Source organism: Xyrauchen texanus, chromosome 42, assembly GCF_025860055.1.
Source record: "Xyrauchen texanus isolate HMW12.3.18 chromosome 42, RBS_HiC_50CHRs, whole genome shotgun sequence".
In the NCBI taxonomy this organism is placed as follows: domain Eukaryota; kingdom Metazoa; phylum Chordata; class Actinopteri; order Cypriniformes; family Catostomidae; genus Xyrauchen; species Xyrauchen texanus.
In genome coordinates, this window is record NC_068317.1 from 32074862 (window position 1) to 32098169 (window position 23308).

The 23308-nt window shown below is 41.0% G+C and overlaps 1 protein-coding gene across 1 annotated transcript in view; it reads right to left on the bottom strand.

Annotated features, from left to right (window-relative positions):
• LOC127635198 (sodium channel protein type 4 subunit alpha B-like) overlaps positions 1-23308 on the bottom strand; it is a 161551-nt gene that overhangs the window by 121206 nt on the left and 17037 nt on the right. Inside the window, 3 exon segments of the mRNA XM_052115070.1 lie at positions 2669-2758; positions 6080-6198; positions 11354-11661. Of these exon segments, the coding sequence (XP_051971030.1) occupies positions 2669-2758; positions 6080-6198; positions 11354-11620 (476 nt within the window). The 5' untranslated portion in view covers positions 11621-11661.

Below are 23308 nucleotides of genomic sequence, written 5' to 3' on the forward strand. Positions count from 1 at the left end.
GCATGTGCTGGGAAAACATGGGATAAATCCGTTCTATCCGTTTGGATGTACGTATGCATGGACGGGGCTTCAGTGGGGGTGCTGGGGCTCTTACTGATGCTGGTGATGGACAGACAAGACTGAGAGACAGACAAGGAGATGAACAGACAGATTGATGAGACAATGGTTGGACCGCTACAGCTGCAGGGTCAAATGACAGCAACATACAGACAGAGAGATATGTCAACCAAACAAGAGACAGAATCAAACAATAGACTGATAGATAAAACATTGGGCAGACAGACAGACAGGCAGACACCAAGAAGGAATGACATATAAAAAGATAAATACACAGGCAGCAGACAGACAGACAGATAGATAGCAAGATAAATACACAGACAGACAGATAAATAGACAGACAGACAGACAGATAAATAGACAGACAGACAGACAGAGAGATAGAAAGATAAATCCACAGACAGACACACAGATTGATGGATGGATAGATAGATAGATAGATAGATAGATAGATAGATAGATAGATAGATAGACAGACAGACAGACAGATAGATAGACAGACAGATAGATAGGTAGACAAAGAAAGACAGACAGATAGATGGATAGACAGACAGCAGACAGATAGATGGATAGACAGACAGATAGATAGATATACAGACAGATAGATAGATAGATAGATAGACAGACAGACAGATAGATGGATAGACAGACAGATAGATGATAGACAGACAGACAGACAGATAGATAGATAGATAGATAGATAGACAGATAGATAGATAGACAGACAGACAGACAGACAAATAGATAGATAGATAGATAGATAGATAGATAGATAGATAGACAGACAGACAGATAGACAGACAGATAGATAGACAGAGCAGGCAGACAGTTAGATAGATAGATAGACAGACAGTTAGATAGATAGACAGACAGATAGATAAATAGACAGACAGACAGACAGACAGACAGACAGATAGATAGACAGACAGACAGACAGACAGACAGACAGACAGACAGTTAGATAGATAGATAGATAGACAGACAGACAGTTAGATAGATAGATAGATAGATAGATAGATAGATAGACAGATAGATAGATAGATAGACAGATAGATAGATAGACAGACAGACAGATAGATAGATAGATAGACAGACAGACAGACAGACAGACAGTTAAATAGATAGACATATAGACAGATAGATATACAGATAGGTAGACAAAGAAAGACAGACAGATAGATGGATAGACAGACAGCAGACAGATAGATGGATAGACAGACAGATAGATAGATATACAGACAGATAGACAGATAGATAGACATATAGATAGATAGATAGATAGATAGATAGATAGATAGATAGATAGATAGATAGATAGATAGATAGACAGAGACAGATAGATGGATAGATAGACAGATAGATAGACAGATAGATAGACAGATAGATAGATAGATAGATAGATAGATAGATAGATAGATAGATAGATAGATAGATAGATAGATAGATAGATAGATAGATTTGTATGTGTGTGTGTGTGTGTGTCTGACCTCAGTGTGTTTCCCTACTGTCCACCACAGTGACCCTCAGTAATGTATGTGTGTGTGTGTGTATATGTGTGTTAAAACACTGTGGTATCGATGTTCACAGATATTGTAATCTGTTACACTGTTAAGTTGTACAATGAATTTAATTTGTACATTTAAATTTAAGTTATATACTTTATTATTTTGATGTCTTTATAATTATTCTATGTGTTCCAAGCTTTGGCAATATTGTAATATGTACAGTCATGCCAATAAAGCAATTTGAATTTGATAGATAGATAGATAGATAGACAGACAGACAGACAGACAGACAGACAGATAGATAGATAGATAGATAGACAGACAGACAGATAGATAGATAGACAGACAGACAGACAGACAGACAGACAGACAGACAGTTAGATAGATAAAGAGACAGACAGACAGATAGATAGCAAGATAAATACACAGACAGACAGTTAGATAGATAGACAGACAGACAGACAGACAGACAGATAGATAGATAGATAGACAGACAGACAGACAGATAGAGTGATAGATAGATAAATAGATAGATAGACAGACAGACAGACAGATAGACAGACAGACAGATAGAGTGATAGACAGACAGACAGATAGATAGATAGATAGATAGATAGACAGACAGACAGACAGATAGATAGATAGATAGATAGATAGATAGACAGACAGACAGACAGATAGACAGACAGATAGATAGATAGATAGATAGACAGACAGATAGATAGATAGATAGATTTAACCCATGTTCTTCTGAAAAACTAAATGGCTAACTTGATCTGACAATTACCTTTCATTCCTTTTACAGTTTCATTGGGATTTTTTGAACAACATTCTCTTAATTGAGATTTTTGGAGTTTGTTTGTTTATGACATTCATACCATGATTTCATTCCAGTAGAGCATAACAAATGTGTAATTAGCAGTGTCATGTTCCGGTAGTCAAATCATTAACTTACTTTCTAATTGACGTCGACAAACCAAAAAACACCTGGCAAAGCTTTACATCAGAACAAACAGGTCAGAGGTCAGTTCAATAAGAGATGTTTCGGAGTCGGGTAAAGAGGGACGGACAGGAGTGATGCAGAAGAAGAAGAGAACGATACTCACTCGACATATTTGGCCCACTGCGCCGGTTCTGACATCGCCATGAAACAACAGTTGGTCAAAATAGTGAACATTATGAAAAGGCTGAATAAAGTAGTTACGGTTAAGAAAAGAAGTCATCAATCATAACTGAAACACAACATGTTTTGACACGTATAAAAAGTTTTACTTTTTACTGTACCCCATCGGAAAGAAAAGTCACAAATGAGGTCACCGCAATGGCTCGATTGTTTCTCTTAGATGCTTAAATGAGATTAAATGGAGAGCAAATGCTGAGGTCTCCTGCTTCTCAGATGTTTTCACCGACCCCAGTAATCTCATGTGTGTCTCAACAGTCTCTCAAACTGTGCTCAGATATTCAGAAGTCTCCAAGATCTCAGTATGAACTCAAACATTTCTCATTAAAGTCTCCAAAGTCCAAATGATCAGAGTTATGGCTTATATGAGCATTAGGTTGCTATCCACAATATCCCAACTCTATACTAGTGCTGTATGTCCCAGGAGGGAGGAGGGATGCCCGTCGTAGAGTCCTCGACAGTGCCGTCCACCCAGGAGAGTGCCGCTGCCATCTGCCGGAGGACGGAGTAGCCTGACCGTCCGGATGCGAGGAGGGACGGGACTCCCCAACCGCCTGGAGCGATGGAGTCGCTGCCAGGGGTGGTGGAGTTTCCCCACGTGCCGGCAGAAAAGCAGAGGGGCGTTCTGTCCGCTGGGGGTCAGAGGTTTGACTCCGCCCGGGGAGGAGTGGCTGTCGTCCACCTGAGAGTGTGGAGGAGTGATCGGGGACCACACGACGGCACATCAGAGAACCGGCGAGTGAGCTGTTTCTCTCTCTCTCTCTCTCTCTGTCGCTCTGTGTTGGCCTTTTCCTCGCCTATTTAGTTTTCTTTGTTGTGGTTTTTTTCCCCTCCTGTCTCCCCCCAGTTAGAGGAAGGCAGGGATGACCAGCCGGCATACGGGGCGCAAGGCACGGGGGGTGTACGTCATGCCGGGGGATCCCCGGCCTGAGGCTACGTCAGGAGGACTGTGGAGCAGAGGAGGGCGGGCCGGGCTGGAACGAGGGATAAAGGCGGCCAGTGACGACAGTTCTAGAGAGAGAGAATTACGGGCAGCTGCCTGTGTAATATTGTTAAGCATCAGATCGTGCATGTAAATGCACTCATAGCTGTGGTTATCACTTTATCAACTATTGGAAGTTTGCAAGTGACTCTTCAGTTCTGCATTTAAATGAGGTCATCACTCCCAATACTTTGCAGCATGTATGTGGCCCTTGAGTGCTAAACTCTCGGTCTTCTAAACGCACTATACGTGACAACCAAAAGTTCTGCCTGTCAGCTCTGGGAAAAGCCTCGGAGTCTCCGTGCCATCTGAGGATGTGTTTTGTAGTTATTTTCCTCTCTGGTAGGTCTGCCTGATTTGAGATTCACATCTCTCACGCTTGTCTAATGAGTCCAATCTCTCCAGCGTGGCGCAGCGGGCTGCGTTTCACCCTCTCTGTCTCTCTGAGACTGTGTCCCAGCGCTCTTGTGGCACTGCTTAATCAAGCATGTTTCCAGGCTTCGGCTCTCATGGGAAATATGCTGTTAGCACGGATGTGTGCCGTTTGTGTCGACACCTGAAAGTGAACCGCTCGACCGCATGGCACACACTCACCCACATGCCCAAGGAGTGCTAATATACCTGGAGAGAGCTAGCGTTAGCAATCCCATTCATCTCAATGGCAGTTGCTCGACTAGCGCATGCAGAGCTTAGACAAAACCTGCTTGCTGCCATCTTTGCCCATGGGCACTTACTGGTCACTGGCTAAACATCTGCTATGGTATAATGAATTAGTACACAGCTCTCAGGCAATACTCTATTCTGATTGGTCAATCGGTCTCTCCAGTGGTCTGATATTACAGCTTTATATCAGACCGGGCACTACTTGGGCTGATATTAGGTGGCTAGATGTGTAGCGGGCGGTCAAACCTTAAAAGGGGTGTGATGTTAAGGCGGGGTTGGAGTTGCCCACTGCGACACCTTCAGTGCAAACCCGCTTCACCTGCTTATCAACTCCAGACTGGCAAAGTGTCCACGAGTCCAATATTTGCACATGTCAGCCAGGCGAACAGGGCTGTGGGGTATTTTTAGCAGCGATTGGAGCGAGTGTAGACGGAGCTTTGGGAAAACACAATCATCTGAACTTGAGTTGGCTTTAGTCACTCAACAGACATTCATATGTGGCACAGCCTTTGAATGTCAGATAGTGAGTCATTCATTTGCAAAGAAGGCGAGAACTTATTCTCATATTCACTGATGACGTGGATGTTCACTGTTGTATGGTTGGGAAACTCCACTGGAAAAATAATCCCAAAGTCGTTCCACTTTCACAGCTATCGACTTTGTCTCAGATGCTTCTAATAAAATAAAAAAATTAAATTAAATTAAAATAAATAATATAATATAATGAAAAATTAAAATAAAAATTACATTAAATTAAAATGAAAATAAAAATTTAATTAAGTTAATTAATAAAATAAAATAAAATAAAATTAAATTAAAAATTAAAATAAAATAATATAATATAATGGAAAAATAAAATAAAATAAAAAAATAAAATAAAATAAATTTAAATAATATAATATAAAATAAAATAATATAATGAAAAAATTTAATTAAATTAAATAAAAAAATAAATGTAAATTAAATAATATAATATAATATAATGAAAAAGTTTATTAAATTAAATTACAAAATCAATTTAAATTAAATTAAAATAATACAAAATTAATACATAAAAATTAAATTAAATTAAATTAAATGAAATAATTAAAAAATAATAAATACATTAATAAATACAAATTAAATAATAATAAATAAATAACATTTATTAAATGAAATGATAAAATAACAAAAAAAGAAGAAATAGAAATAAGAAAAAGAAAAAATATAAAAATGATAAAAATTAAAACAATTAAATTGTTCAGTTGAGTCAATTGTCAACATACAGTAAGTGTATAGAGCTATAAAATAAATGTGGGTTGCGTTTAACCAGCTACATTTTTTATTTTTCAGTCTTTATCTCAGGAGAAGCATCTGAAAAGCAGCAAAACGCTCAATTTGCTAAATCTCATTGGTGTCTATGTGAAACAAATGAGATGATAAATCCTCACATTTGTGATTTTTCTAAGCCGTTTGTGCATTACTCTCCTGTCAATCCAACTGAAAGTTGTAACTATTGTTTTAACCTCAATATACTTCTAAAAAGTAATAAAAGTACTTTCTGCAAAGGTTTAGAAATCCTGTCATAGTCCTGAAGTCACAGGTTAGATACTCATATATTTAGATACTGTAAAATGGACCGAAACCCTCAATGCACAATCAATGCAAAGCTCCAGAACTCTTCTGAAGTCACAGTTTCACCAAAAAGGATATGAGTGTACTAAAATCTTTATTGATGCTCTTCTAACAGGATGAAAAGGGCTAAAAATATAGAGTGCAGACGTGGCACTAAACCGGAAGATGGCCTTTCCTTTGTTCAGTACTATAAAAGTCTGTTGGGAGAAAAGAACACAGACAGGAAAGAAAGGTTAGTTAGAAGAAAAGAAAGAAAAAGTGACCTTTCACATAAAAAAACCAACATGAAGCTGAAACAAGTTTACTGTACAAGCTTATTTAATGTGTTAAAATCATAAAGACATTCTTACATACACCATCTTTATTAGCATCTAGCTCAGGGGTCGGCAACCTATGGCATGCATGGAGGAGGAGGGATGCGCCATAGTAGAGTCCTCACCACTACCATCCACCCCAACGGAGCAGCCGTGGCCATCTGCCAGGGGACGGATGAGCCCGGCCGCCTGAGAGTGGTCGGACGGCCGCGACCGCAAGCGGGGAGGGGCTCCCGGGAGAACCGCTCCCAGGGGCGGGGGAGACCACTTCTGTTTCCTGAGAATGTGGCGGGACGTTCCGTCTGCCAGGGGCCGGAGGACTGCCTCCGATCCACCCGGTAAGGCGCGGCTGTTGTCCGTTAGAGGTTGGAGGAGTGGCCGGGGACCAAGCTACGGCCTATCGGAGAACAGGCGAGTAAGTGTTTTTTATCTCTCTCTCTCCCACTGTCGCTCCGTGTTGACCTTTTCCCTCTCTTTTAAATGTTACAGTGTTTATTTTTGTCGGGGGTACTGCGCTGTTACTGGAAGTACCCCCTATTTCAATTATTATTGCTTCACTTCTCCTGTCCCTCCCAGATTTAGAAAGGCGGGGGATGACCTGCCGGCAGCCAGCAGACACACCCTCCCCCAGGGAAAGCGGTTCTTACCCCCTTACACTAAATTAAACCTGGAAATAAACTTTTAGGATTTTGCAGTTGCGATTCACAGAAAAGAGCTAAACACGCATCGTGAGCACAGCATTGACCAGGAAAATAAAAAATGACACTCTATGTCAAAAAGGTTGCCGACCCCTGATCTAGCTAGTCCCCTCTGCGCTTTCTAGCTCTGTTCCAAGACCTAGTGAGATTTTAGTCATCATTTGGCATGCCTCAGTTGTTAAGACATCTACAAAAGCGAGGCAGAAAGGTGAGGATGCCTTCAAAGATACCTCGTTTCGCTGTCCTTTTCTGCATATTGCGGCGCCATTTATTGGTTTGTTCTGCAAAACACGGCGGCTCATTTTAGCTTATCGCGGCCCATTCGGCACGTTTCGCGGTTGACCCACCGGCCCACTCTGTTCTCCCGATGGCCAGTCCATCCCTGATCTGCCCAAAAGTGTGTCGGCCCAACGGGAAAATGCTCGGTAAGCCAGATTACCAGTCCAGCCCTGGGAGAAACTATCCACCAATCAGAGAATCACGCCGGAAAATGTGCACCAAAAGAGCTCTGCAGCGACCGTCCACTTCTACACACCGTGCATTAAGCAAACAAGTCGCTCTACCGTATGATGAACCACCTAAACACTTGCTTGACCAGGCTAAAAACAAGCTAAACCAGCAAAAGGCCAGCTTGATCTTGCTGGAAGACCAGCTAGAAACGCTAAACACCAGCTAAACTAGATTGACAAACAAGCTAATGTCCAGCTTGGCCGGGCTAGAAGACCAGCTAAATCAGCTAAAGACCGGCTTGGCGAGGCTGAGAGACTAGCTAAACAAGCTAACACCAGCTTTGCCAGTCTAGGAGACTAACACCAGCTAACACCAGCAAACCATCTTAGAATTAGTATATTGAGTTGGGGGTGTTCGCTGTCCTTTTCTGCATATCGTGTCTGCATTTTGTGGTCTGTTCTGCATAACACGGCGGCTCATTTTAGCTTATCGCGTCCCATTCGGCACGCATCGTGGTCGACCCACCGGCCCGCTCATTCTTCTGATGGCTTTCCGCCCCTGATCGGCCCCAAAGTGCGTCGGCCCACCGGGAAAATGCTCGGTATGCCAGATTACCAGTCCAGCCCTGGGAGAAACTATCCACCAATCAGAGAATCACGCCGAACAATGTGCACCACTTCTGCGCACCGTGCATTAAGCAAACAAGTCGCTCTCCTGTATGAAGAGGAGAACAATTTTTTACAGTGATAACCATAATTTCAATTACTGTAGTTATTATCTCTATTATAAAATGAGCCTTTAACCCTATAAGAATCATTCTGTCTTTTCTTTTAATACAATGGCGTTTTCGGGAAGACTTTGGAAAGCATGGCACATTTTTGAGAGGGTAGAAAAACAGTTTTTTCTAACAAGCTTGTAATTACGATAATAAAGCAGGAAACAATACACCGGTGTGTCCATAACATGAAAATACATTACTACAGGGCACAAAGGGAGAATATGTGCTCTCGAGGGATGCCCGTCTGTCACCATGGTTGGCAGTACCTGGGAGCTTTTCTGTACCTGTGCTGCACAAACATGCTGTACGGTTGGTGAGGATTCATGGCCCCCTTGCAGAGCTCGATTTACACCATCTTGCCATCACATAAATAATGCGAGGAGTCATGGCGCAAAGAATAATTGCAGGCAGGCAGCATGAGGGTCAGCATATTTTATAGTCGCGACAGTGGCAAAATGTGGCAGCACATCCCTTTAATGCTCGGCATCTTTATTAGCAGCATGCGAGGTGCCTTTCTCAGCATTCTAGAGCCGTGGCCTTTGTAGCCTCTCTAAATAGCTTGCTCTCTCCGGCCATATGTTCTCTACTCTTATGTAACATGTAGGTCAAGTTTGCCTTGTTTGTTTCCACTTTCCTCACATTTCCTCTGGGATATCATCTGCCAACTGCAGGTCCACATGAGCAGATTTGGAGAGTAACAAAACAAAGCGGGGAGGGCAGAGGGGAATCCAACCCTAACACTACACACGCTGTGGGTTTAAATGATGATTAAAGAGACATTGCATGAAAAATAAGGGCCTAGATATTCAGCTAAAACCCCCTTTTGTATTCTACTGAAAAAATTGCATTGTACTGAACAACATGAGGACGGATATTCTGCTTTGATGAACGAATTTTCATTTTGGGGAGAACTATTTATTTTAATCCCCATTTCATGATCTGACTGTCGCTAGTCTCTTGCCACACATCTGATTCCTAACACAGAGACCTTGTCAGTCAACAAGCTTGGCCTGGTTGGAAGACCAGCTAGACCAGCTTAAAAACAGTTTGGTAAGGCTGGAAGACCAGCTAAAGACCAGCTTTGCCAGGTTTTAAGACCAGGAAGACCACCTAAATACCAGCTTGACCAGGTTGGAAGACCAGCAAGACCACCTAAAGGCCAGCTTGACCAGGTTGGAAGACCAGCAAGACCACCTAAAGGCCAGCTTGACCAGGTTGGAAGACCAGCAAGACCACCTTAAGGCCAGCTTGACCAGGCTGGAAGACCAGCAAGACCACCTTAAGGCCAGCTTGACCAGGCTGGAAGACCAGCAAGACCACCTTAAGGCCAGCTTGACCAGGCTGGAAGACCAGCAAGACCACTTTAAGGCCAGCTTGACCAGGCTGGAAGACCAGCTAATCCAGCTAGAGACAAGCTTTTTCAGGCCAGAAAACTAGATAAACCAGCTAAAGGCCAGCTTGGAAGATCAGCAAGACCAGCTAAATGCCAGCTTTACCAGGCAAGTAGACCAGCTAGACATGCTAATAACCAGCTTTACCAGACTGAAAAACTAGTTAAACCACTTAAAGACCAGCTTGGCTAGGTTGGAAGATTAGCTAGACCATCTAAAATTCAGCTTGTTCAGGCAAGAAGACCAGCTAAACCAGTTAAAGACTAGCTTGACTAGGCTGGAAGACCAGCTAAACTGGATAAAGACCATCATCGTCAGGCTACAACACCAGCCAAAGACCAGCTTGGCCAGGTTGGAAGAACAGCTAGACTAGCAAATGTCCAGCTTCATCAGGGTAGAAGACCAGCTAAACCAGCCAAATACCAGCGTGGCCAGGCTGGAAGACCAGCCAAACCAGCTAAAGACCAGCTTGCCCTGGTTGGAAGACCAGCAAGACCACCTAAATGCCAGCTTGACCTAGCTGGAAAACCAGCTAAAGACCAGGTTGGCCAGGTTGGAAGACCAGCTAGACATGCTAAACTAGACTGAAAATATAGCTGAATTCCAGCTTGACCTGGTTAGAAAACAAGCTAAAAACCAGTTTGGTCAGGCTGGAACACTTGCTAAAGACCAGCTTTGCCAGGCTGGACGACCAGCAAGACCACCTAAAGGCCAGCTTGACCTAGCTGGAAAAACAGCTAAACACCAGCTTGGCCAGGTTGGAAGACCAGCTAAACCAGCTAAAAACCAGCTTGACCTGACTGGAAGACCAGCTAGACATGCTAAACACCAGCTAAACTAGACTGAAAAAACAGCTAAAGTCCAGCTTGGCCGGGCTAGAAGACCAGCTAAATCAGCTAAAGACTGGCTTGGCGAGGCTGAGAGACTAGCTAAACAAGCTAACACCAGCTTGGCCAGTTTAGGAGACTAACACCAGCTAACACCAGCAAACCAAATTAGAATTATTATATACTTTCAGCAAGGTTATATTTCTATACTGATTTCTTATGGATTTCTTTTCTCCGAAACTGAGGGCCAACTTTGCAAAAAATGTCTACAAGGAGAGTCCAAACTTTCAGGGTGGCGTGTAAAGTGTCAATTCAGTCATCTTTCTTAGTATTTGCTACTGTAACAGCTTAGCGCAGTCGAAACTGGTGGGAAAATGGCATTAAAGGAGTTCTAAGTCAAAGAGTTTAGCTGAAATCCATAGAAATGGAGATTTGTCTGAATTTATGAAAGGAAGAGTGTTTGAGAGAGAAGCTAGTGCAGCAGAGTTCGTATTAACAGCGGCTCACTGACTCATCAGCTAATGCTGTTCCTGTAGCTCTGATTCACCACAAATATAAGAACTGTATGCTTGATGCTAGCTGTCCTTTATCAATAATAGTCAGTGTTTTCTCTCAAAAAAGTCCAAAGTCGAAGTCCAAAGACCAAACAAAGCATTTTAGTCACCATTCACTTTCATAGATTCAAAGGGACAACGGTTTATATTTTTCTTACCCTGTTGGCTAGGTTGAGAAATGAGGTTCCGGTTCAGCTACAAAACGGCCTTCGAAGGCTCACTATGTTTTGGAACAGAATCTTTATCTACAATCTCATCAACAGTCATCTATCCTTTTATAGCAGTATCATAAAGCACTTTTGGACTCATGGTATGTCCACTACAGGTCCGGAACACTCACTTTCTTGTTCTGGAAGTAAAATGGGTCGATGTCCTCCAGTGGGACGCCCACCAGTTCGGACGGAATGTCTCCGAAGATTCGCGGGAGCTGTTTGCTGGCCTCCAGGTCGGGCCGGGACTTGAGCGGCTCCACGTCACCCAGGTCCTCCTGGTACTTCTTGGCATTCCGCGCCTCCTCGTCGGTGATCCGCTGTTCGATTCCTGCCAGGGACTCACGAGTGAACCGGTGTAGACTGTCAGGACCCGGTGGAAACAAAGTGGCTGCCATCTTCTCATCCTGAGGCTCCTGTCCAAGTGGTTTCTTCACAGCTGAGGAGGAAAGAGGACAGTGTAATTGCTCAGAACTTCAGTCTAGAAACTTAATTACAATCTTAATATTTCATTTTGTAAAGGTCTTTTATAGAAGTTTAGATACTTTTACTGAAAAATAAGACCAAAGACAGTGCTGAGTGACTCCAGCCAGGTCTCCTAAGCAACCAAATTGGCCCGGTTGCTAGGGAGGCTAGAGTCACATGGGGTAACCTCCTCATGGTCGCTATAATGTGGTTCTCGCTCTCGGTGGGGCGTGTGGTGAGTTGTGCGTGGATGCCGCAGACAATAGCAGGAAGCCTCAACACGCGCTACGTCTCCATGGTAACACGCTCAACAAGTCACGTGAAAAGATGCGCAGATTGGCGGTCTCAGACGCGGAAGCAACTGTTAACATTAATGCCACTTTATGTAACATTGTGCCACAAATGCTGTCGATTGAGCTTAACATGTATTGAACCAAAAATATTCCTTCAATTACATTAGTTATATCCAGATTAAATAAAATGCATTTGCATTTACACCCTCTTTGAATGTGGTCAAGCTCTTTCTGGGCGGCTGTGGCTCAGTTGGTAGAGCGGGTCAGCCAATAATCGCAGGATTAGTCCCACATGACTCCACATGCCGAAGTGTCCTTGGGCAAGACACTGAACCCCAAGTTGCTCCCAATGGCAGGCTAGCACCTTGCATGGCAGCTCTGCCATGCTATTGGTGTTTGAATGTGTGTATGAATGGGTGAATGTGTCACAGTGTAAAGCGAATACTGTTAAGGTTAAAAAGGTGCTATATAAGTGCAGACCATTTACCATATCTAATAGCAACCCGATCACTAAAAACACATTAATGCAAGTTGTAAATGTGGCATAACATCTCCTTTTGTGTTCCTTGAAAGACCAAACAAAGGCCACATAAGACAAAACATCCTAGCAACCACATAGCGGTGTGCTTTCAACCACTCAAAACACATTAGGAAACGTATAGCAACGTCCTGGCAACCACCCACAGCGCCTTGGCATTGAAACGCCGATTCTTGCATGAGCATGCACCACTCAGATTTTCTTCTGAAAATATAAAGAAATGGACTCCATTGACCAATCACATTCCAGTTTTCCAGTAAGCCATGTAATAATAGTAGGCAAAGACATGACAGACATATCGACGTTCATCACTAATGAGTGTTCTCGCTCTACCGTGCCACCAGTGAGAGGATAAACAACTTTTATGTAAGTGATCATGTGTTCTTTCCTGGGCAAGAGTGCAGTGCATAAACCCGCTCTTTCTTTCCATACATTTCAGAAACTCATGCCCAGAAGGCCATGTAGCCCACATTGTGTCCAGCACAACTGAACAAAAACCCAACGTGCTGGAATAGTTTTCTCACCTCGCAGCAGAATTTCAGGCAGCAGCGTTTCCTTTGAGAGACAGAGAGAGCAAACCCTGCAGCTTTTCTGTTGTAACAGCACTGAAGGTCTCAAGCTTTTTCTGCCTTGCTGAATTTCGGCATTGGCACCCACACACATACTCAAACTGACACATTGAAGAAGGTGGTGATGTTCATTTCACCTGTATTTTAATGATGTATTTGATAGATTATCAAGTTTATTTTTATTTCTTTGTTGATATAATAACACCATGTCAGGGGTCTGGGTATCTCATAGAGTAATGACGCTGACTATCACACCTGGAGTCGTGCTGAGTGACTCCAGCCAGGTCTCCTAAGCAACCAAATTGGCCGGTTGCTAGGGAGGGTAGAGTCACATGGGGTAACCACGTCGTGGTGGTGATTAGTGGTTCTCTCAATGGGGCGTGTGGTGAGTTGTGTGTGGATCGTGGAAAGTAGCATGAGCCTCCACATGCTGTGAGTCTCCGCAGTGTGATGAACAACGAGTCACACGATAAGATGCGCCGATTGACGGTCTCAGCACCCGTATTGAGGCGAGTCACTACGCCACTACGAGGACCTAGTAAGTAGTTTGAATTGGGCATTCAAAATTCGGGAGAAAAGGGATTAAAAATTACATTTAGGGCAATTTCATGTCTGAGGGGTTCATTTTTACTAAAACGAACAGATTTATTAAGGTTTTTTTTTGTTTTTTTTGTTCTATGATGGTCTCATTACAGTTTTTTTCAATCGCTAACAAGCGCTAACCCATACTTCAGATATTTTTTCTAAACTCTTAACACAGACTCACACCTACAAAACACAATTGGCCAAATGGATCATTTTCTTCTCAAAAACTCATTTTGTTCAATATATACTAACTCTTAATTTCAAAATAGAACACATCTTTCTCTGCACACACTAACCTCACCAAAACACTGGACATCTGACTGAAAATGAAATTATTCTGTCAAAGAATAACACTTGTTTTCACTTCACAAGGTACATGCAGTCAATCAAAGTACACCAGGTTTCAAAATACTGGCTATTGTTGACATTACAAAAACTGCAAAGACTTTCATGTTTCAGTTTTACAGGTATTTGCATGCAAAACATGTAATCCACCGTTTTTACACTAAATTTCTTGGTTGGGAACTGTATGTCCACATGTACAGTAATGTTCACATTCAAAAGCATTCCAGTAAAAAGCAAATCAGTTTTTTTTCCTTTACTGTTTACTAGTAACAGTAGAAACACGGTATGATAGAACAGAAAACGTTTTACAGTATTGCTGACAGTGAACAAAATATCCATGAAACACACAAGAGCATTCTGAACAAAAAAACAACAACATAAAGCCCAGATAAAAAGGGGGGGAACTAAAAAAAGCACAAAATAACTGCATCTCTCACTGCACCTGCTCCTCTCACTGCATCTCTCACTGCACCTGCTCCTCTCACTACATCTCTCACTGCATCTCTCACTGCACCTCTCACTGCATCTCTCACTGCACCTGCTCCTCTCACTGCATTTCTCACTGCTCCTGCACCTCTCAATGCACCTCTCAATGCATCTCTCAATGCATCTCTCACTGCATCTCTCACTGCACCTGCTCCTCTCACTGCATCTCTCACTGCCCCTGCATCTCTCACTGCACCTGCATCTCTCACTGCATCTCTCACTGCTCCTGCACCTCTCACTGCATCTCTCACTGCTCCTGCACCTCTCACTGCACCTCTCACTGCATCTCTCACTGCACCTGCACCTCTCACTGCATCTCTCACTGCTCCTTCTCACTGCTCCTGCATCTCTCACTGCACCTGCATCTCTCACTGCATCTCTCACTGCTCCTGCACCTCTCACTGCATCTCTCACTGCACCTCTCACTGCATCTCTCACTGCACCTGCTCCTCTCACTGCATCTCTCACTGCACCTGCTCCTCTCACTACATCTCTCACTGCATCTCTCACTGCACCTCTCACTGCATCTCTCACTGCACCTGCTCCTCTCACTGCATTTCTCACTGCTCCTGCACCTCTCAATGCACCTCTCAATGCATCTCTCAATGCATCTCTCACTGCATCTCTCACTGCACCTGCTCCTCTCACTGCATCTCTCACTGCCCCTGCATCTCTCACTGCACCTGCATCTCTCACTGCATCTCTCACTGCTCCTGCACCTCTCACTGCATCTCTCACTGCTCCTGCACCTCTCACTGCACCTCCCACTGCATCTCTCACTGCACCTGCACCTCTCACTGCATCTCTCACTGCTCCTCTCACTGCTCCTGCATCTCTCACTGCACCTGCATCTCTCACTGCATCTCTCACTGCTCCTGCACCTCTCACTGCATCTCTCACTGCACCTCTCACTGCATCTCTCACTGCTCCTGCACCTCTCACTGCATCTCTCACTGCACCTCTCACTGCATCTCTCACTGCTCCTGCACCTCTCACTGCAACTCTCACTGCATCTCTCAGTGCACCTGCTCCTATCACTGCAACTCTCACTGCATCTCTCACTGCTCTTGCACCTCTCACTGCATCTCTCACTGCACCTGCTCCTCTCACTGCATCTCTCACTGCTCCTGCATCTCTCACTGCACCTGCACCTCTCACTGCATCTCTCACTGCACCTCTCACTGCTCCTGCATCTCTCACTGCATCTCTCACTGCACCTCTCACTGCTCCTCTCACTGCTCCTGCTCCTCTCACTGCACCTGCTCCTCTCACTGCTCCTCTCACTGCACCTGCATCTCTCACTGCTCCTCTCACTGCACCTGCATCTCTCACTGCATCTCTCACTGCTCCTGCACCTCTCACTGCATCTCTCACTGCTCCTCTCACTGCTCCTGCATCTCTCACTGCACCTCTCACTGCACCTCTCACTGCTCCTCTCACTGCTCCTGCCCCTCTCATTGCATCTCTCACTGCTCCTGCATCTCTCACTGCTCCTCTCACTGCATGTCTCACTGGGCCTGCTCTTCTCCCTGGGCCCCTTGCTCTTACTGTTCCTCGTCCAGATATTACAGTGTTTGTCTTTTTCTGTTTCCAAAAACAACACTCCTCAAAGTTCTCCTTTTACTGTATAAGTGTCAATGTAATAGAAAAAAATAACCCCTGCCACTGAGTCTAAGCCAGACTGGAATCAGTTGTGGTTGGCCCAATTTACCCAACATAAATCAGCTGTGTGTCAATTATTCAATTGTTTGTTTATTATCAGCTGAGATATATTGTTTTTGAACTGATATCATTGCAGAATCAGAGGTTTTTATACTGTATCTAAGGTTTGGAATATTGTTTTTGCTATTGTGGGATGGTGTGTGTTAACATTTGTAAATACTACAAAAACAATCCATCATTTTGTTGGGAGGTAAACGCTTGTCTGTTAAGAAAATGTAAGCATTGTGGAAATGTGTTCACTGAATGCATATTGTGTGAAAACGACATGAAATGTGTGAATGGTATGCCACAAAAGGCCGATGCTGTGCAAATTGTGTTTAGAGTTTTGAAAATGTGACAACTGGTTGGACAAACGCTTGTTAGCGACTAAAAAAAACTGTAAAACAAAATCGAACATCATCATTTATTTTTGGTGCTTTTCAAATGCATTTTATGGATAGATTTGACTTATTCGGCCAGACTTTCAATATTAAACTATGAAAATTCATTTTAAAAATACAAACGATTACGTTTAAAACTATGACCACTTCAATATTCACTGTATGAAAAACATTTGTATACTCAATTAAATTTAGACAATATTAAGTATTATAAAATGTACATATTCCTTCAAAACAGCACCTCTAGTGTATCTTAAATGCAGGTCTCTAATTAGGATAATTGCTTGTTAAGGACTTAAAGTTGCAAGCGTGGTCACTAAACCTAGCACCCGCCACCACGTTTGAGTAACGTCGCCAAAGCCCTATCCAATTACCACAATGTATTGTTCAAATTGAATGTGCAAGAGCCTTTCGATGGTTACGAGTGCCATTCTGCACCACCAAATGCTACAGGACATGCACATTAAATAACATTCAACATTCTCATTAAATGATAAAGAAGAATAAAATCATGATATTTAACTGCATATGCATCATAAATCAACTGGATTTGCTTCAGGACTCAACATTGTGCATTGGATGTCAAATGGCAACCCAGTAGAGTTGATGAGCCTAATTGTAGGTTACGTCAGGACGCTGCTCTCCATCTCTCTCTCTGTGTATTGTGTGGGCGAGCGGTTCTGATGCTATGAAGGAGAGCAGCTTGTCTCTGAGATCATGGCTCTGTGTTTGAATGGACCCGATCGTTCCAGGCCAGAGATCCGATTTTTAGACCTCGCTGTGACGCACATGCATCCCAACAAATGCAATCACAGGTCCACTCGTGTCTGTTCAGGTGGCAAAAAACAAGTCTGAACATGAGCGACTTAGAAATGAAGGGTGTCAGAAATGTGTGTACAAATGTGTTTTCCAAACTCTCCTAAAACCAGTCTTCCATTGGTCAGAAAAACAGACAGTCCCACCCCAAACTCACAAGCTGCTATTTTAAAAAGTAGTTAGTTACACTTCCATAACCGTAAGTTAATAAGAAACAGTAGCTGACTATTTTGATGCCATTTAAAGAAGAAAATATTTGTAAATATAAAAAAAGTTTTAATTAAATAATATCACCTGATTATTGTATATTTATTTATGGCGCACTCCAAAAAATATTTTTAGATTTACGCATTCTAATTTCATAACAAAATTTGATTGAGTAATGTTTTATTAAATAAAAAAAAAATTAAATGATTTAAGTTTTATTAATATAATTTAGTTAAATATTACACAATTCAATTTGATGGAGTTTTGTTATGAAATTAAAATGCATTCATTTAAAAAATAGGCTAAAATATATATATTTTTAAATTAGGGTGACAATATAAAAATTTAACATAATTTACGCATTTTAGTATTATAACAACATTTGATTGAGCAATCTTTAATTAAATAAAATACAAAAATATTTTTAAGTTTTAATAATTTAATTTTGTTGAATATTACACAATTCAATTTGATGGGATATTTTTATGAAATTAAAATTTGTAAATCAAAAATATATATTTTTTTATACTGTGTCAATTAACAATTAGGGTGACAATATTAAATGTACAGTTTAATTTTATTTTGCATTTTAAATTAATTGCAAAATTGTAATGTTTCAATTAAATAAAAATGAATAGTTAACTATTGTTAATTTAAAACTAGTGTCAAATATATAAAAAAAAAAACAGGGTGCCAAAATAAAAATGTTAAATAATTTTTCTTTACACATTTTAATTTTATAACAAATTTTACTTATCTTTAATTAAAAAAAAAAATTAGTTTTAATTATTACATTTAGTTAAATATTACACAATTAAATTTGAGGGAGTTTTGTTATTAAATTTAAATGTTTAAATCCTAAAAATAAGCAAAAATATTTTTTGAGTGTGAAATAAAAAAAAATTAGGGTGATATTAAATTTAACATTTACATTTACGCAAAATATAAACTAATAATACTAAAAAACATAGAATTTAAAACTATTTAAAACGAATAAAACTAGAAAACAACCTAATTTATTTAACTGAGGAAGCATTAAATTGAATACTGAAATTTATTCTGAATAAAAAACTAATAAAAATAAAAACACCCCGATACAACATTAAATTAAACACATAAATTTATACTTATTAAAAACAAATAAAACTATAAAACAACCTATTTTATATAACTGAGATAACGTTAAACTGAACACAGAAATTAACCTTGTATAAAAAATTATATAAAACTAGAAACCACTCTATTTTGCATAATTAAGTCGAAATATAGTGATAAAAAAACAGCTATTAACAAAAAAAACATTTATCCAAATCTATGGAGACTAAACTTACCACCCTGATCGCAAGAATGGACGATGTTGAAAAACAGTTTCTGGAGTCGTCCAAAAGAGATATAGGCTAACATAGCTACAGGCTAACCCGCCTGCTACCAAGGCTAATGGTGTGGGAAAAACTAGAGGATATGGAAAATCGGAGAAGACGTAATAATGTTCGTTTTGTTGTAATGCCCAAGGGAAAATAAGCTCAAGATATGGTGACGTTTTTGGAGGGGCTCATTCCAAATTTGACTGACATGGCAAACCGCCAGGGGGGTGGGCATGTGTTTTGTAGTCCTTGTTCGAGCAGGGGAGTCATCACATTGATAAGTAAACAATTTAAATGTCTCAAACAGATAAAAAATAAGGACACAGCATTTCAAAAATGTTAAAGACAGAAGTCAATGTTTATGTAGAACCCCATTGGTCCTCAGTGTCCTCTGTGGGCGTGGCATCGGAGATGATTAAGGCTGTTCTTATGGTGTGTTCACATACAACGCGGTGCGTGTGTTTCGCGAGGCACGATTCCATACAAAGTCAATGCAAAGATGCGGATAGACACGAATTCGCGCCAGGCGGCTTGAATGAAGCGTATGGCGTGATTCCAAAACGCAAAATTGCTTCATTCGTTTCATTCGCGTATTCGTGTGAGTTAAAATGTTTCATCTCGAGCTAAAAATCCTCATGAGGCATTGTCGCAAAAACCTATCAGCATTGAGATTGTCCAGATGTCACTGACGTACTGATGTAGTAGCAGAAGAAATCTGGAAAAATTGATGAATTGTAGCGGTGTGTGGGCACCCAGTATTGTACGACACAATTTCATACATGTACAGAGACCGCACGAATAAAGACATCGCTTGGAGGAAAGTGAGCGAGGAAGTTGAACTACCTGGCAAGTTCTGAAAATATGCGCGTCTACTTGATTCCAGCTATTGGTTGTACTTTACTATAAACCAAGTCGTAGAAGCCCCGCCTCCTGTCCTTTTCCGGATGAGAAGCGGGAATACTTGGGGTTTCACATTACTCGCGCAAACGCAAGTTTAAACACAAATTTATAATCCAGCAGACAAACTAACGCGAGCAATGCAAGGTGAAAATGTTCTTCGCGTTGTATGTGAATGCACCATTAGGGGGCGGATCATACAATATGCCTCATTCATTAAAAAGATCAAAGCACAGGAATTCATAGAATTAGAAAAGAGTATTAAAAGTGCTGAAACAGAGCTGAAGCACCGAATGTCATTTAATGGTTTAAGAGAGTTCAGCTAATTTTGGTTAACCAGGGCAAGGCAGACATACTTTGAGTCGGGGAACAAAGCAGGGAAACTCTTGCCCGATTCATAAAACAGAGTTTTTTTTTCCATAATTGTGGATTGTGTTCTTTGTGGTTTTCTTTTCTCTTTGTATGTTGATTTTAATATTTGTATGTTCTCAAATATTCTTTGTTTGTTTGTTTATATGTGTGCATTGTGTCCCATCTTTGACCACAGGGATGTTTGTCGAGGGACAGGGTGGGGTTGGGGAGGTGGAAATAATGGGAGTTAAAGTTGATTCTGTATATATATATTTTTGTTTATTCTGTTTGTTTGTTTCTTTGTATAAGAATCAATATAAAGTGTAAATAGCAAAAACAGTGTTACTGTTGTTCAATGGGAATTTCTAATCCAGTCGGGAATTCCTCTGAGTATATTCATGGAGTTTGCTGTCGTTAAGAGCTCTGCGGGTGTCAATCACCCTGATGAAGTCATGGATCTTATCTGCACACTTGACACTGAGAAGTTACAGTGCCAGAGTCAAATGTCTGTACAGTCTCTTCCACCAGCGAGACATATCAGAGATGACATCATAAAAGGTCCCTCATGCAGATCAGATACAAACAAACACGAGAATGTCAGCGGCGAGAGAAAGAGCAAGCGCATGCCCTAGAGAAGAGGCCAGACGCGGCGGCTAACAAGAGCTGTGATTGGAGTTAAAGACAGGAGCATGTGCGTGCTTTCTGTTTGGGAATATGAATTAATTTACCATTGACATTTTACACAGCTCGCACTCAGTGTACAAAATACAGTGAATATAAAGGGATTGTTCATCCAGATATGAAATTCTGTTAGCATTTACTCACCCTCATGTTGTTCCAAACCTGTTTGACTTTCTTCTGTGGAACACAACAGGATGTTCTTTTTGACACAATGAAAATGACCGGGGACGGACGTAGTCGAGTTCAAAAAATGACCAAGAAATCACCACGAAACTGTCAGAAAATAGTCCGTACGATTTGTGTGCTATATTCCAAGCCTTATGAACTCATATGATAGCAAATCATAACACTGTTAAGTTGAATGTGTGAAGTGCAAATTACATTTGAGAATATTTTTGGAGGGTCAAATTAAACACTGAAAATTATTTAGATTTTTGCCTTGTTTTCAAGTAAAAATATCTAAACATCCTTAAAGCAATATACAGTTCCTCGAGAAGCAAAATGGCAAATATTTGGTAACACATTAGTTTAGGGATCAGAAATAAGACTAATAATTACACTTCTAAGTGACTAGTTATGGACATTATAAAGTATTTATTAAGCTTTTATTGGCTGATTACTTATAGTGTTTCAACAAAGCTGTGAAGGTTAGGTTTAAGTTTAGGTTAGGGTTAGGTTAAGTTAGGTTAGGTTTAAGGTTAGGTTTAAGTTTAGGTTAGGGTTAGGTTTAAGGTTAGGTGAAGTTTAAGGTTAGGTTTAGGGTTAGGTTTAGGGTTAGGTTAGGCTTAAGCTTAGGGTTTGGTTTAAGGTTAGTTTAGGTTACCTTAGGGTTAGGTTTAGGGTTAGGTAAGAGGTAGGTTTAGTGTTAGGGTTAAAGTTAGGTGAGGTTTAAGATTAGGTTAGGTTTAGGTTAGGTTTAAGGTTAGGTTAGGTTTAAGTTTAGGGATAGGTTAGGTTAATAGTTAGGTTAGGTTAAGGTTAGGGATAGGTTAGGTTAGGATTGGGTTTAAGGTTAGGTTAAGGTTAGGTGAGGTTTAAGATTAGGTTAGGTTTAGTTTAGGTTTAAGGTTAGGTTAGGTTTAAGGTTAGGGATAGGTAAGGTTTAAGGTTAGGTTAGGTTTAAGGTTAGGAGTTAGGTTAGGTTTAAGGTTAGGGATAGGTTAGGTTAGGATTGGGTTTAAGGTTAGGTTAAGGTTAGGTTAGGATTAGGTTAGATTTAAGGTTAGGTTAGGATTAGTTTAGGGTTAGGTTTAAGGTTAGGCTTAGGTTAGAGGTAGGTTTAGGTTTAAGGTTAGGGTTAGGTTAGGTTTAGGGTTACGTTTAAGGTTAGGTTAGGGTTAGGTTAGGCTTAGGGTTAGGTTAGAGTTAGGTCTAGGTCTAGGGTTAGGGGTTGGTGTTGGTGTAGGGTGTTTTTGGGACTATATAAACACAATAAACATACTGCAGTGATGCCCCTGTACTGTATGCTGGTATTCAATTAGGGGTGAAAATTGCATTGAACGCCATTTGCCATTAGTTCGATGAAGATTCTGTTTGTTGCTATTTACACTAAGCATCAAAAGTCTCTTATTTCAATATTTATTTGACACTTATAAGTTGCACATTCACATTGTTTAATGAGAACCTATAATTGATGTTTTCGGCACCTTTCTAACTATTGGTATCTTTTATTTTAACCTAATAAGTTCAAATGTAAAGAGGCTATTATTCAAGGGTATGAAATCAACGAACAAAGGTCTAATAAATACGTTATAATTGCAAACAAGCCTGTAACTAGTCACTTATAAGTCCAAACTTTAAATGCTAAAAAATTACATTTAAAAAATATGAATATTTTTGTCTTGTTTTCCTGTAAAAATATCAGTAACACTTTAAAATTCATATACATTTGTTAATATTAGTAAACTTCATTAGTTAACATGAACTAGCAATGAACATGTGGTAAGGAGGAGGGTGGGGCCGGGCCGTGATGATTCACGCCCGGCCCCTAATCAGGCTAATCAAGCCGACGAGAGGGATAAAGGCGGCCGGAGGTGGCAGTTCGGTAGAGAGAGAGCTACAGGCAGCTGCCCTGTATGCGTTTGTGTTGTATGTCTTTTGCTTCAAGTTAGTCATTAAATTATTATTCATATTGTCAAGCCGGTTCTCGCCGCCTCCTTTCCCTTTGACCCCGTTACAGAACAATTGTATTTTTATTAACTAACATTAACAAAGATTAATAATAAGAATAACTCATGCATTTGCTAATGTTAACGTAGCATTGTGGGCTAGAGCACATAACTGGTCATCAGAAGGTTGCTGGTTTGATCCCCACAGCCACCACCATTGTGTCCTTGAGTAAGGCACTTAACTCCAGGTTGCTCCGGGGGGGGATTGTCCCTATAATA